The following is a 14,501-nucleotide window of genomic DNA, read 5'->3' as shown; positions in this document are numbered from 1 at the left end:
AGTTTTGAACTTAAGGGGTTTGCAAGATTGTCTAATTTTTTAAAAATGTGGTTAAGATCTTTGATGGTCATATTCTAAAATGGAGACAAGAAAGCATTTTAGAAGAAAAGAATTCCAGAAAGCAACTATTTCAAAGTTAGAGTCTAAGAGAAGACAGCAACTGCTCTGGCTTGTGGTACTGTGTTTCCTATCAAGGCTTTGAAGTTCAACCTGAGTCCAGGTGAGTGGTGGTCTCTGTGCAGGATCTGGAAGCCAGTAAGGAAAGACTTTCCTCAGGGGATATGGGGGGGGGGGCAGGGCTTACAATTATACTTGTGTGCATGTGTGTCTCACAAAGTCTAACTGCATACTCAGGGCTTATCTTTTTCTGAAGCCATATTCTATGCTGTAGAAAATAAGTGCTGTTATTAGTTCAATAAAAAGAAAATTCCACAAATGAAGGAAACATTGCTTATTTCCACAGCTAACATTCCTGGGGTACCAGAAAGCATATTTATGTATTAAGACTTAAACAATCCCATAGTAAAGAAATTATCCCCAAATTTATTTGGTTATAAACCACTTTCCCCCTCCAAGTAGCCCTCATAAATATTCTATGAAATAATAATCTTTTTCTAATGGTAAATTTTAATGAGGTTGTATACTAAAGTAGCATATATACAAAATAAAGGAATTGTCCAGGAAGCAGCTTGTGAAAGTAAAAATTTTTATTTTGATTGATTTCTCAATGGATAGTTCAATATAATGCCAGTCTTTAATGGCAAAAATTTGGTTCCGCTGAAACTCCATAATGCTACAGAGAGCTACTACTTTTTTCCAGGAAGTAGGTAAACAGCTGGAAAGAGAAAGCACAACTTTCTAGCAGCATGGCAACTTAAACCACAGACCTGAGAAGTCTGCAACTTTTACACCAAAATGGCACAAACATTTATTAGCTGGTGACAGAAGTGAGAAGTGGGGACAAGATGAAGACACCAAAAAGGGCACTATATGTAAAGACAAACAAACAATCAGATAGATCTATAAGGATTTTAAAGGATAATTATAGAAAAGGGAACCAAATATTTTACTCAAATGCTTTTTAGAGCCTTTCTGTAGAGATACAAATATATATATATATATTTATCCAAAAATATGTTTTATACAGATAAATGTTTCTCAATTAAAGATGGGACCAAAGCTATAGTTATAACATAAAGCACTGTCTTTTGTAAAACTATTTATCCACCTGAATTTTCAATTTCTTTATAGTTAGTGCATTAGTTTTCCAAATATAATTACCTGACATCTTTTTATAGATATAAATCAAGTAGGCATTATTTTTTAAAAGGGTTTGCAGGTTAAACAGTATTTTTCTAAGATGCTGTGCATATGAAACTTATGACAAGCCCCATTAAGAATCATTATTAATAAACATATCAAAAGGGCTATATAAGCTGGATTTTCTTCTTCATAGTAAATATTTTTTTGTGTTGAAAATGCACAAGAAAAATTTTACCTCACAAGTACTTTTATGTTAATATTTTGATCCTATATGGCAATAAATCTCCACATGTTGTAACCATTAGTATGTATTTTTTTTTTTAAATGGGGATGTAACACTAATAGCCACTACTTATAAAATAAAGCACACAATTATTTTGGTGATTTTACAAATTGTTTTTTCCAGGTGTAAAGGCTACAAAAATTCCTAAAAATTAGAGAACACTGAAAACATATTAAAAGTTTGACATCTGACTTTATAGTATTTCATTTACCCTGAAAGATAACTTAAAAAAATACGACCTTGTTGGAATAGGTCACCTTGCTATTATTATAAAAAATTGGTGACAGCAAGAAATTGTTTCACTGATATGTAGGATTTTTGTAAATATTTTTCTCCCCAAATTATTAGAAAAATGTTCAAAGATTAAAAAAAAACAAAAAACAAAAAAACACCAAAATGAAACAAATGGTGGTCCCTAAACTATTTTGAAGGCAGGTAGCTTAGTCTAAGCTAAAATATTTTTAAAATATTTTCATTCAGTAATCATCCTCCCCTCAAATGCCCTTTTTAAAAAAATGCATGAAACAGTACAATAGCAAGAATCAAAGCACAAACTGTATTTTCAAGAACAGAAAAATTTCTAGTGCTGAAAGATATAGTAAAAAGCAGATTTCTTTGGGGACATTGATCAATTAGTTTATAATTCATTATGAAGATTTCTCTTTTCTATTACGGGGAGAGTCTGCTCCATTGGATGTTACTGTTCCATTTACACCATTTTCTGAAAAGAAAAAAAAGAATCAGTGTTAATCTCTTTTGTAAGTTGATACAAATAATATTTTTTATACATAAAGATACCTTCAGGAAAGAACATTTAAAATCCAATATATACTTAGGTGAAACAAACTAGTGCTTAATCTTTCCAGAATTTAACCAGTGATAAAACCTGGTAACATGTTGAACAAAATAAAATGAAAGCAGTAAATAAAAAGAAGTAACTATTATGGAAGCAGAAAAAAAGTGGTGGGATAGAAAATGATTTACAAGAATTTAAAAATAGTACTCAAGACCAGTAGTTTTGGTAGAAATAAAGAAACTTTTCGTATTAGAGAGCAAAGTCCTTGGACATATATAAAACATACAAAAAAGTGGTTTAGGATAACTGTTATATTGAAAAGGATATCATGGGCTTTTTATTCCTGAAGCTATGATGGATTAACTGATGTTTGACAAAATTTCCTTTTAAAAATACCCAAAAAAGTTGATATAAAAAGGTTCTGGAAAAACAAAACAAACAAAAACCTAAGGCAGATAGGATTTGATGTACCAAGATTCTGGAAAGAAAGAAAATGAAGTGAGGTGACTCTGCATTAACAGCTATTTCTCCTGGATCACCTGTACAGCACAGTACAGAAACAGGTTGGAAGCTGAGTTCAGGAATACCAAGGAGCCAAGATTCAGCAGAAATCCTGGTGAAAGAAAACTAAGAACCAGTATCCCAGATGTATCTCTCCCTCAAGGCACTTTCAACATTAAACTGTGTATCCACCAAAGACAGAAATCACAGAGAAAGTAACTATTAAGAAACTTACAAAGTTAAACAGAATTAGAAATCTCATATTGATAGCAAGACAAAAAGTTAATTTCAGGGCCTACTGGGGAAGAAAAACCATATACATACATAGTATACAAATGTCCTAAAAATGAGGGCAAAATGGTAATACATCAGCTTTGGTAAAATAGAGTGATCCACCTAAATGCAATCCCAAGCTTCTATACATTTTTACACAAAACATATAGAGTCCTACCAGACCCACTAGAAAACAAGACCAAGTAACTAAAAATCAAGAGGAAAAAAGTCATAGATCCCAACTTAAAAAAAAAATTTAAAGTCTTTAAAGAGTCATCAGAAAACTAAAGTTTTTAATCTTAGAAATGGAAAAAAAACAGTAAATAAAAGCATAAATTTAATGAACAAATTTAGTAGACTGGGCACAACAGAGAGATCAATGAACTGGAAAAAATGCTCAGATTGACAAGAGAGTGGATAGGGAAAAAAATGGAAAATGCACAAGTATGAGAAGATATAAGGGATAGGAGAAAAGGATTTAACTCATGTATAATGAAAACCCAGAGAAGAGAAGAGAAAGATAGTAGAGCAATATCTGAATAGTGGCCAAGAAATGAAACCATGCCAAGATTTAGAAAGCTCTACCTAACACAGAAAAGGACAAAGAAAAACAAAAGAAAATATCTCAAGGTGTTATAATTATGTGCTATGGTATCATTAGTACACTCTTAGTGTACCTGCTAAAAGGCAAAAACAGTAATGATCAAACTGGATGGAAAAAATGAAATCTGATAACATGCTGCATACAAAAGTCACAAATTTTACAAAAAGACAAAAGGCTGGGCCAGGGTTATGGCTCAGCCGTGGGTTTGATTCTTAGCACCACCTTTAAATTAAAAAACAACAACAACAACAAAAAACAACAACAACAAAAAAGGCTTGAAAGAAAAAATATAAGAAGATAGGTCATGATAATATTTTACCAAAAGAAAAATATTTTACCAAAGAAAATTTACAGTTACAGTAAATTCGGACAAACTATAACTTTGATAATGGAAAAAAAAGAACATGTTCAACAGGAAGATAAAACAGTATTAAATTCTGATTTACCTAATGATATGGCTTTGAATATGTAGTTCAGTGAGGTTTTGCCTTACAAAGAGAAATGGTCAATGTTACAATTCATAGTGTGAGATTTAAAAAAAAAATTTTTTTAGTTGTAACTGAGCAGAATACCTTTATTTTATCTATTTATTTTTATGTGGTGCTGAGGATTGAACCCAGTGCCTCCCACATGCTAGGCGAGTGCTCAACTACTGAGTCACAACCCCAGTCCCATAGTGTGAGATTTTTAACATAAGTTTTATAATAAGTAGCAGACAGGACAAGCAGAATTCCCCAAATTACATCAGTAAAGATTTAAAAAAAAAAAAATGATTGAACAAAATGAACAAATTCGACCTGACACCAAACAAATGAAGACTGTACAACCTTTTGAAGTCCAAAAGAAACATTTACCAAAATTGGATACAGGCTCAACTATAATGAAAGTATCAACAAATTTTACAGGATTGAAATCAATTGGATGATGTTTAATCACAGTGGAATTAAGTTAGAAATATAGCAAAAAGTAAAAAAAAACAAAAAAAAAACCAAATATTTGTAAATCAAACAGTGCACTTGTATATAATTAATGTTTCAAAGAAGAAACCATAATTGGAATTATATTTATTCTGAATGAAAATGAAGATATACCAAGACTTGTAAAATATGTCCAATGTAGTGCCAAGAGGGAAAGTCTGCTAATTAAATATAATTCACAAGGAATGAAAATCAATGATTCACTTCAAAAAGGTAAAACAAACAACAAAAAAGCATATAAAAATCCAAAGAAAGTGGAATAAGAACAGAAATCAGGGATACAGAAAAGATATAACTAAGAAAATCAATAATAAAAAAGGTAGCTGGGGTTATGGCTCAGTGGTGGAGCACTTCCCTGGCATATGTGAGGCAATGAGTTCGATCCTCAGCACCACATATAAATAAATAAATAAAATAAAGGTATCGTGTCCATCTACAACTAAAAAAACCAAAACAAAACAAAAATTGACTTTTTTGTTGTTGTTTTTGGTGATATGGGGGATTGAACCTAGAGCACTGCCGGTGCCAGGCAGTTGCCCTACCACTAAGAAACACCCCTGCACTCAAATGTTAGTTTTGACTGATGGAAGAAGAAAAAAAAAAAGGCAGAAATTAACTAACATAGGAAATGAAAATAGAAATCACTGCTGCTGTATGGAGATTCCTTGGAAAATGGGAATGGAACCACCATTTGACCCAGCTATCCGTCTCCTTGGTCTATAACCAAAGGACTTAAAAACCAAATGCCGAATGTTTTCTCTGATATAAGGAGGTGGATTCATAGTGGGTTAGGGAGAGGGAGCATGGGAGGAATAGATGAACTCTAGATAGGGCAGAGGGGTGGGAGGAGAAGGGAGGGGGCATGGGGTTAGAAATGATGGTGGTATGTGATGAAAATCATTATCCAAAGTACATGTATGAAGATACGAATTGGTGTAAATATACTTTGTATACAACCAGAAATATGGAAAATTATGCTCTATATTATAATGTATAAATAAAAAAATGAAAAAAAGAAATCACTGCTGCTATACAGGCATTCATAACAAGAAGATGATATGTAATTTTATGCCAATAAATTTTCAAACTTATACAATAGACAAATTCCTTGAAAAACCCAATTTGCCAAAAGAGAAAGTAACAAGTAGAAAACCTGAATGATCTTATTATCTTTTAAAGAATCTGAATGTTAACTTCCCTTAAACAACTTAACTGATGAATTCTTCCAAATATTTTTTTAAAAATGCCAATACTGCATAAAGGACAAATCTGCCAAATGCTTTTTAAAAGGCCAGCATAAGTGATAGCAAAACCTAACAACGATATCACACAAAAAAAAAAAATGCTGATTACACACAAATCTTTTACATTAACGCAGATGCAAAAATCCTAACAAAAATTTAAAAACCAGCTCAGCAAAAGTGATATACTATTATCATCAACCTGGGTGTAAGCCTGGAATACAAAATTAGTTTTATACTTTAAAATCAATGTAATTCACTGCATTAAGAGAATGAGGAGAAACTTTTATGTGTGGTTATTTAAATAGTATAGAAAAGACTATACTTTCAGGGGTCATTTCTATAGTTTGTTACTATATAGCTGCAGAAAAAGTATTTGCAAATGTTTTCTCTGATATAAGGAGTCTGGGGGCTGGGGATGTGGCTTAAGTGGTAGCACGCTGGCCTGGCATGCGCAAGGCACTGGGTTCGATCCTCAGTACCACATAAAAATAATAAATAAAGATATTGTGTCCACCTAAAACAAAAAAATAAATATTTTAAAAATAAATAAATAAAAAAAATAAGGAGGCTAATTCGTAATGGGGTTGGGGAGTACATGGGTGGATTAGATAAACTCTAGTTAGAGCAAGGGTGAGGGAGTGGAAAGGAGGGGGCATAAGGGTAGGAAAGGAAGTGGAATGAGATGGACATCATTATTCTAAGTATATGTATGAAGACATGTGTACAACTAGAAATATAAAAAACTGTGCTCTGTATGTATAATATGAATTGTAATGCATTCTGCTGTCATACACAACAAATTAGAATTAAAAAAAAATTCCACATCCAACCATGACAAAAACTCTTAGTAAATGAAGCACAGAAGAGAACTTTTATAATAGAATAAAGGCATCACAAACTATTTGTGTGTGTGTGTGTGTGGAGGGGTTGGGCATTAAAACCAGGATCTTGTGCATGCTCTACCACTGAGCTATATCTCCAGCCTCTCCAATACATTCTTTTTTTTAAAAAATATTTTTTAGTTGTTGATGGACCTTCATTTATTTATTTGTATGTGGTGCTGAGAATCGAACCTAGTGCCTCATGCATGCCAGGCAAGCACGCTACCACTGAGCCACAATCCCAGCCTTCCAATACATTCTTAATTGTGAGATATTGAAAGCTCTCTATCTTATAAGATGAACAAGTCAAAGTCTCATTATGGTTGCCCTAATATTATATCTATATTATGGTGGTCCTAGCTAGTATAATACAAGAAGGAAAAGGCATAATATTTACATATGAGATCACTGTGTATTTGTATATTGATAAATTTTAGAGCAAATCAACTAGGAAGTATCTCAATACAAGAAGAGTATTTAAAAAATAATCAATGACCTTTCTAACAATTAAAGCATCTCTTTAAAAATAGCATATCTATTAGCTTGAAAAATAAAATCAATGAGGATAAATCTGATAAAATATGAGATTTTTATGCAAAAACCTACAAACTACTTCCTTCAAGAACTCTTCCAAAAAATAGGAATACTTTCCAAATCATTTTATGAGAACAAGATTAATCTTATAATAAAACCAGACGAAGATGTTGCAGGGAGGATGTATGTGTGTGTGTGTGTGTGTGTGTGTGTTGGGAGAAAGGGAACTAAAACCACACAAGTATATTTTAAAAATACAGACACAGGGCTGGAGTTGTGGCTTAGCAGTAGAGCGCTTGTCTAGCACATGCGAAGCCCTGGGTTCGATCCTCAGCACCACATAAATATAAAATAAAGGTATTGCATCCATCTACAACTAAAATAAAATATTTAAAAAAAAAAAAAAAGGAATACAGACATAAAAATCTTCAACAAAATACTAGCAAACCAACTCTGGTAACTACAAAACCAAAAAGGGCTATACACCATAATCACATGGGATTTTATCCTGGGAATGCATTTTTGCTTTATCATTTGAAAAGCAATAACTGTAATCTAAAATATCAATAGAATACGGGACAAAACCGATATAATCATCACAAAAGACACAGAAAAAAAGCAACAGATAAAATTGAATATTCTTTCATGATTGAAAACATAAACAAGGCTACAGGTATAGTTCAGTAACAGAATGCTAGCTAGCATACACTTGGCCCTAGGCTTGATCCCTAATGCTGAAAAAACAAACCCACAAACAAATGAGGAATAGAAGAGAACTTCCTCATCCTGATAAAACCCATAGCTGATACCGTACCTGATGGTGAAAGTCTAGATAGCTTTTTAAGAATAAGGAATCCACACATATCAAAACACTATGAGAATAATAAGTTCAGCAAGGTTGCAGGGATACCAGATCAATACATTAAAAAATTACATTTGTATGTACTGGCAATGAAAAATCTGAAAATGAAATTAAGAAGATGATTCTATTTTATAATGGCATCAAAAAGGACATTAGGAATTAATTTAATGAAAAAGGTATAGGACTTATAGATTGATAACTATAAAATTTAACTGAAAAATTCAAGACTTAAGTAAATGAAAAACAAAATTTATGTTCATATTCCCCAAGGCAATCTACAGTTTAAAGGTAATCCACATCAAAACTCCATCTGGCTTTTTGCAGAAAAGAGTTGATCCTAAAAATTTATATGGATATTCAAGAGACTCAGAGTAAACAAAACATAAAAAAGAACAAAACTGGAGGACTCATGTTTACTGATTTCAAAACTTACAAAAGCTGCAGTAACCAAGACAAATGTGGTACTGGCATGAGAATAGACATACATATAAATGCAACAGAATTCAGAGTCCAGAAGTAAACTCTTTTTTTTCCCCCCAGAAGTAAACTCTTACTACATGATTTTTGACAACAGTATTGAGAAGATTCAATAGGGAAAGGTTAGTCTTTTCAATATATGGTACAGACAAAACAGGTTATCAACCTAGTAAACTACATAAAATGGCACAGTCACTTTGGAGACAGTCTGGTGGCAGTTCCCACCAAATGCTGAACATAGTTACCATGACCCAGCAATTCCAGTATAAACCCAAGAAAATGAAAACAAGTGTACAAAAACTTGTTCATTAATGTTCATATTATTAATAGCTAAAAAGTGGAAACAACCCAAATGTCCATCAGCTGATTAACAGCTAAACAAAATATGGTATTTTCGTATAGTAGAATAGTTGGCATACAAGCTACAAAACAGAGGAATCTCAAAATTATTATGCAAAGTAAAGAAAGCCAGTCACAAAGATTACATATTGTATGGCTCCACTAATTTATAAGCAGTGTCTAGAAAAAGCCAATCCATAAAGAAAGTTAGTTCTTGGTTACCATGGCAAGAGGAATGAGGAAATGCAGAGTGACTGCTAACGGGCATGTGGTTTCTTTTTTGGGGTGATAAAAATGTTCTGGAATTAAGACAGTGGTTCAAACAACTTTGTGAATATGCTTAAAAAAGGATAACCTTTATGATGTGGAATTATAACCCCAATAAGGCTATTATTAAAAAATATTACTAAGAGAAACTAAAAATAATCTAAATTAATGAAGGTATATATTATGTTCATGGCCAGAAATACTCAATTATTCCTAAATTGACTTACAGATTCTATATAATTTCAATCCAATATCTCAGCGAGTTTGTGTGTGTGTGTGTGTGTGTGTGAACTGATCATGTGCAAATGGCTAAGAATTGCTGGGACAACTTGGAGGACACAAAACATCAGATATCAAGACTTACAATGAGCAAACTGAGTTGATATATTTAAAAAACTGAAACTCTGTTACAATTCCAAGTATTTTGAGGGACATAACTGACTCACCCAAGGAATTACTCAACTGTGGAACAGCAGAACATTACTTTGTCTCTGGTTTTGTTAGAGAAGGATAAAGTGTGTGTGTGTGTGTGTTTTCTTAAGTAAGATTTGAAAATAAGCAAGACCCCATAGCAATTTTTTTTTTTACATGTTTCTTACTCCCATGGTTTTTTCATTGCATACTAAATACAAACCTGTTCCTTTTCTAGAAGATCTGCCTTTAGTCACTGTTGGTTTCTTTCTTACAGGTGGTGCCTGAAAAGTAGAGTGTTCCCTCCACCTCCGAAGCTGAAAATTAATGAACTTCCACATCATGAATGCTTGGGTAATGCAAATGGATGCCAGAACAGCGATTCTGAAAAATATTAAGAAATAAACAAGAAATTAGAGTGTATGAAAATAATGACACTGAATAAGAGTATTCTACACTAATGATTTACTAAAATTTTCACTATCAACAGGATTATGTTATTATAAAGAAGTTATTCCATTAAAATTTTTATCCTAGAAACTACATAAGGCTTTAGAACTTCAACTTAAAAATAAAATTGCAGTCAGGCGGGTGTGGTGGCGCATGCCTGTAATCCCAGAAGCTCAGGATGATCGAAAGTTCAAAGCCAGCCTCAGCAATGGCAAAGTGCTAAGCAATTCAGTGAGACCCTGTCGCTTACTAAAATAGAGAATAGGGCTGGGGATGTGGCTCAGTGGTTGACTGCCCCTGAATTCAAACCCCGGTACTCAAAAAGAAAGAAAGAAAGAAAACTGCAACAGGTATGAAATCAAATCAAATGCGTATTTTCTCCAGTCCCTGCATTAATCCTCTAATTTTTTGAGTGATTCACTTCATAGAGAAACTATATAGAGAAACATATTATATAATAGAACAAACTAAAAATGTTAAATTGACTATACCTAACAGCCAACACGTTGAAGTTTCCTGTACTGAAATCCAGTTTTTGATTCTCTGCTCTTGCAAGGCCAAAACCAACAGTGAGTACTGAAAGAATTAAAGTCAGAAGTCTTCCCAAAACAAAAAGAACTGCCCACAGAGAAAATCTGTAAGAAAAATATCAAGAATATTAAAACAGCATTTCTTATTATTTTGCAAAAACGACTTCTTAGTTAAGGTCTACAAAATGCAATATAACACACACTCCTGGGGACACATACTAGCCAATTTTAAGGTTCTAAGAATTCTAGTAATGAAACCTGCTTAATTTTTTGTTTAGCTTTTTTTTTTTTTTTTAGTATAAGCACTATTAATATTCCTCATTACTGCTGATATAAAGAACAATTTTGAAAAATGCTGAACAAAACCAAACAAAAAGCTGTGCTGTAAAGATTAGGGTGCCAATTCTCATTCAGAGTCCAGTTTCCCTTTAAGACTTTACACCCCTTAGAAGTTATACTTCTCACTCTATTATCTACTCTTTCATTCTCTTCTGAAAGTTTACTTTTTTTCTCCACTCCATTTCCAAAAAGGAAAAACATACAATAAACAAAGCAGAATTTATAACAGGAAAGTTAACCCCAAACCTTGAAAATTCCAAGTCTCAATACAATATCGAATCAGACTCCATTTTAGCAATTAAAATGTGGAGGAGTCTCAGTATTGATAAATAGTTTCATTTTATTTAAAGTTGCTATTAACAGCTTAAAAAGTAAATATTATATAATTGTCAAGGACATGAACATTGGCAATGGAGGCACTGACTTTAAATACTTGCTATACAAGAAAGAGAATGGTTAAATAACTTACCCTTTCTGATACTTTTCATCACTAAAATAAAACAAGCGGGAAATGTGGAAAAGAAATTCAACAAAATAATGTAGCACCAGAAGAACGAGTCCCAGATGATTCAAGCTGTTGAAAGAAACATTTAAATGGAAAAGATAATCAATTAAGACCAATTAGCATACTATCTGCCAGTCTACTCAAACACCCAAGCAAAATCCCAACTCACTTCAAAAGATAAGCTCCAGCAATGTGAAAGAGGTAAAGACCAATGTAGACAAGTTGACGAGGAATATCTTCCTGAAAATAGAAAAATACAATATAGGTTAAAACAAAGCATGCTGAAACACTTCTATTCTTTAAGAGCAGTGTGGTAGAGTGAAAAATGTACTATAATAGGAGACCTGAAGGCTAATCTGACCCCTACCTCACCCCATCTCTCATTCCCAGTTAGCTATATGGCTTTACCAAGTCATTTAACCTTTGTTAGCTTTAGCTCTCATCTCTAAAATGTGAATGCTTGAATTTGCTTCAATCAGATGAACTAAAAATAATCCCTTTTGGGGTTAAGATTTATTTTCCTTTTAAAATAAACATTTATTAAATGACATAACATTAATAATAAATTATATGGTGGAAATCAAATGTCCTTCTAATATTAAAAGGATGATGTTTATTAGCAGTGAGGTACTTTTGCATACTTAAGATAATCACACTTTTAAATTTGTGCTTTAATCTTTTCATTGTCACATATAATTGTTAAAATTGAAGGTTAAAATTTGCCTCCTCATTTTTGATACCACCTAGTTGTATTTTTTTCTCCTCAACAACTCTGTAAGATCAAGCATCTAGAGTTTACATTTGCTTTTTTTTTCTTCCATAGTTCTTAGCTGACTCTGTATCACTGTTATCTCAGAAATAGTGTTTTTAAAAAGCGTTAAGTCCACCCAGCTACTCAGGAGACTGAAGTGTGAATATCATAAGTTGGAAGCCAGCATAAGAAAATTAGTGAAAACCTGGGAATGAAGCACTTATCTAGCATGTGCAAGGAGGCCCTGGGTTCAATCCTCAGTACAGGGGTAGTGGGTGGGCTGGGGAGGGTGGTCAAGATTTCCTACTACTGAACTGCAAAATCAATTTAGGAGTTAAGTTACATCTTTTTTTTTTTTTTTTTTTAAATATTCTTTCTTTGTTAGTTGTTGGTAGACCTTTATTTATTTATACGTGGTGCTGAGAATTGAACCCAGTGCCTCATACATGCCAAGCAAGTGTGCTACCACTGAGCCCCAGCCCTAGCCCCAGCCTCATATCAACATCTTTTAAAATATAAAATAAAACAAAATTTAAAAAGCTAGAATGTACAGAATGTTGTACTATGATTAAGATTTTGTACACACATACCCTGAATTATAACAAAAAATATTGTTTTTCATCTTGAGGTATAGTTAAAATGAGCAATGAGCTCAACAGCAATGACTTCAATAAGTGCTTGTTGATTAATAAAACAACTCTACCTCATTTTTATTCTTGGTTTTAGCTGTTTTCCTTATATACATAAGGTTTATGTACATTAGCCCGGTTAGTACTACTTACTTTTTTTTTGTGTGTGTGTGTGGTGCTGGGAGTTGAATCCAGTGCCATATCCATGGAAGGCAAGCAAGCACTCAACTAACTGAGCTATATCCCCAGCCCAGTAATACTTACTACAATAGCTACTAATTAAAATTATTAATATAATTGATATTGGGTACTGAACTGTGTTTTTCTGGAACCTCACTAAACCATCTTCTGGTCCTATATTTCTATTTCTATTTCTCCCCTTATATTTCAGTAGAAGGTATTTCATTTCTCCCCTTATATTTCAGTAGAAGGTATTTCATCAAATATTCTGAGAAACAGTGGAAATTTTACAAGTCCAGTTTTGAAACCAAACACTATTCTTTGGTAAGAATGGCACAAAGATCAATTGTTAAAATGGCAGATCATAGGGCTAGAGATGTAGCTCAGTGGCAGAGCATTTGTCTAACATGTTTCAGGTCTTGGTTCCATTCCTAGCACCAGAATTAAAAAGAGAGAGAGAGAGAGAGAGAGAGAGAGACACACACATAAGACAGTCTGACTAGTATTGCATATAGTACTGTTTTTTAGGATGAAAATTCCTAAGACAAGATATCAAGTTTACAGTTCTTCCAACTGGAGAGAAAAGTATCTTTGAAAATATGCAATCTTAAGATCCTCTCCACATAATTTTCATACTTTCCTTGAAATAGTTCTCCTTATAAAAGGAAAGAGAGAGGGGAAAAGGGAATGGAGATAACATGCTAAGATCAACCACAGGGGACCTCCTTCTTCTCCTGTTGTAATTTCAGAATAACTCACTTGTAGAATAATCAATGGTAATTTGATATATTAGGAATATAAAGCTTATACTACATATATACATCGATTTTTCCCAATGTGTAGTGTTTATCCTTGGTATGGTTGGTACAAAATTATTTTAAATAGTATACAATGAAGCAGTTTTATTTAACTTTATAATTTTAAATAAAGTATTTAAGTTATTAATTCTAATATACCTAAATAATTAAAATGAAGTAAGTACTATTGTACAGAATAAGAATAGAGTCACAAATACGAATTAGTAGTATTTGAATATGGTAAAACAGGACAGTGGCATGTAAATGACTAAATAAGGGATTCACTGCCATATTCCTTCAGATCAATGCTTCAAATTTCTGACAATAGATCAAGGAAACCCTCCATACTTATAAGGGAAGTTTTTAAACTGCTGATTGAACTCATTTCATTACATAAAAGCTTGTGTAAGTCAATGCAAAAAACGAATTTGCTGGAAATACTGCTTTATAGAATAAGTTAAGAGGATTTAAAAAAAATTAATGTTAAAGAAATCCAAGTAAGTTTCAAAAATACATTCTAGTCATGTAGCAGAGAAGAACCTAAGCTATATTTTTTCCTCTCAAACAAATCTGAAAACCCTACTATAAACCACAAACAATGTTTCAAG

The 14,501-nt window shown here is 32.7% G+C and overlaps 1 protein-coding gene and 1 pseudogene across 2 annotated transcripts in view; one reads left to right on the top strand and one right to left on the bottom strand.

Moving 5' to 3' along the window:
* Window positions 1–689: 689 nt before the first annotated feature.
* The window catches only part of Tram1 (translocation associated membrane protein 1), a 32,834-nt gene continuing 19,022 nt past the window's right edge, over window positions 690–14,501 (bottom strand). For both annotated transcript variants that reach the window (XM_078017040.1, XM_078017038.1), the window contains exons 7-11: window positions 11,706–11,776; window positions 11,501–11,605; window positions 10,654–10,797; window positions 9,936–10,096; window positions 690–2,267 (exon numbers count right to left, since the gene is read on the bottom strand). In XM_078017040.1, coding sequence (XP_077873166.1) covers window positions 2,194–2,267; window positions 9,936–10,096; window positions 10,654–10,797; window positions 11,501–11,605; window positions 11,706–11,776 — 555 coding nt within the window. In that variant the 3' untranslated portion in view covers window positions 690–2,193. The remainder of the gene's footprint in view (window positions 2,268–9,935; window positions 10,097–10,653; window positions 10,798–11,500; window positions 11,606–11,705; window positions 11,777–14,501) is intronic.
* LOC120883851 (small nucleolar RNA U3) lies at window positions 6,254–6,357 on the top strand (annotated as a pseudogene).

This window comes from Ictidomys tridecemlineatus, chromosome 7 (assembly GCF_052094955.1).
Source record: "Ictidomys tridecemlineatus isolate mIctTri1 chromosome 7, mIctTri1.hap1, whole genome shotgun sequence".
NCBI lineage: Eukaryota > Metazoa > Chordata > Mammalia > Rodentia > Sciuridae > Ictidomys > Ictidomys tridecemlineatus.
The sequence above is the reverse complement of the archived record's forward strand: the minus strand, read 5'-3'. Positions and strand labels throughout refer to the sequence as shown.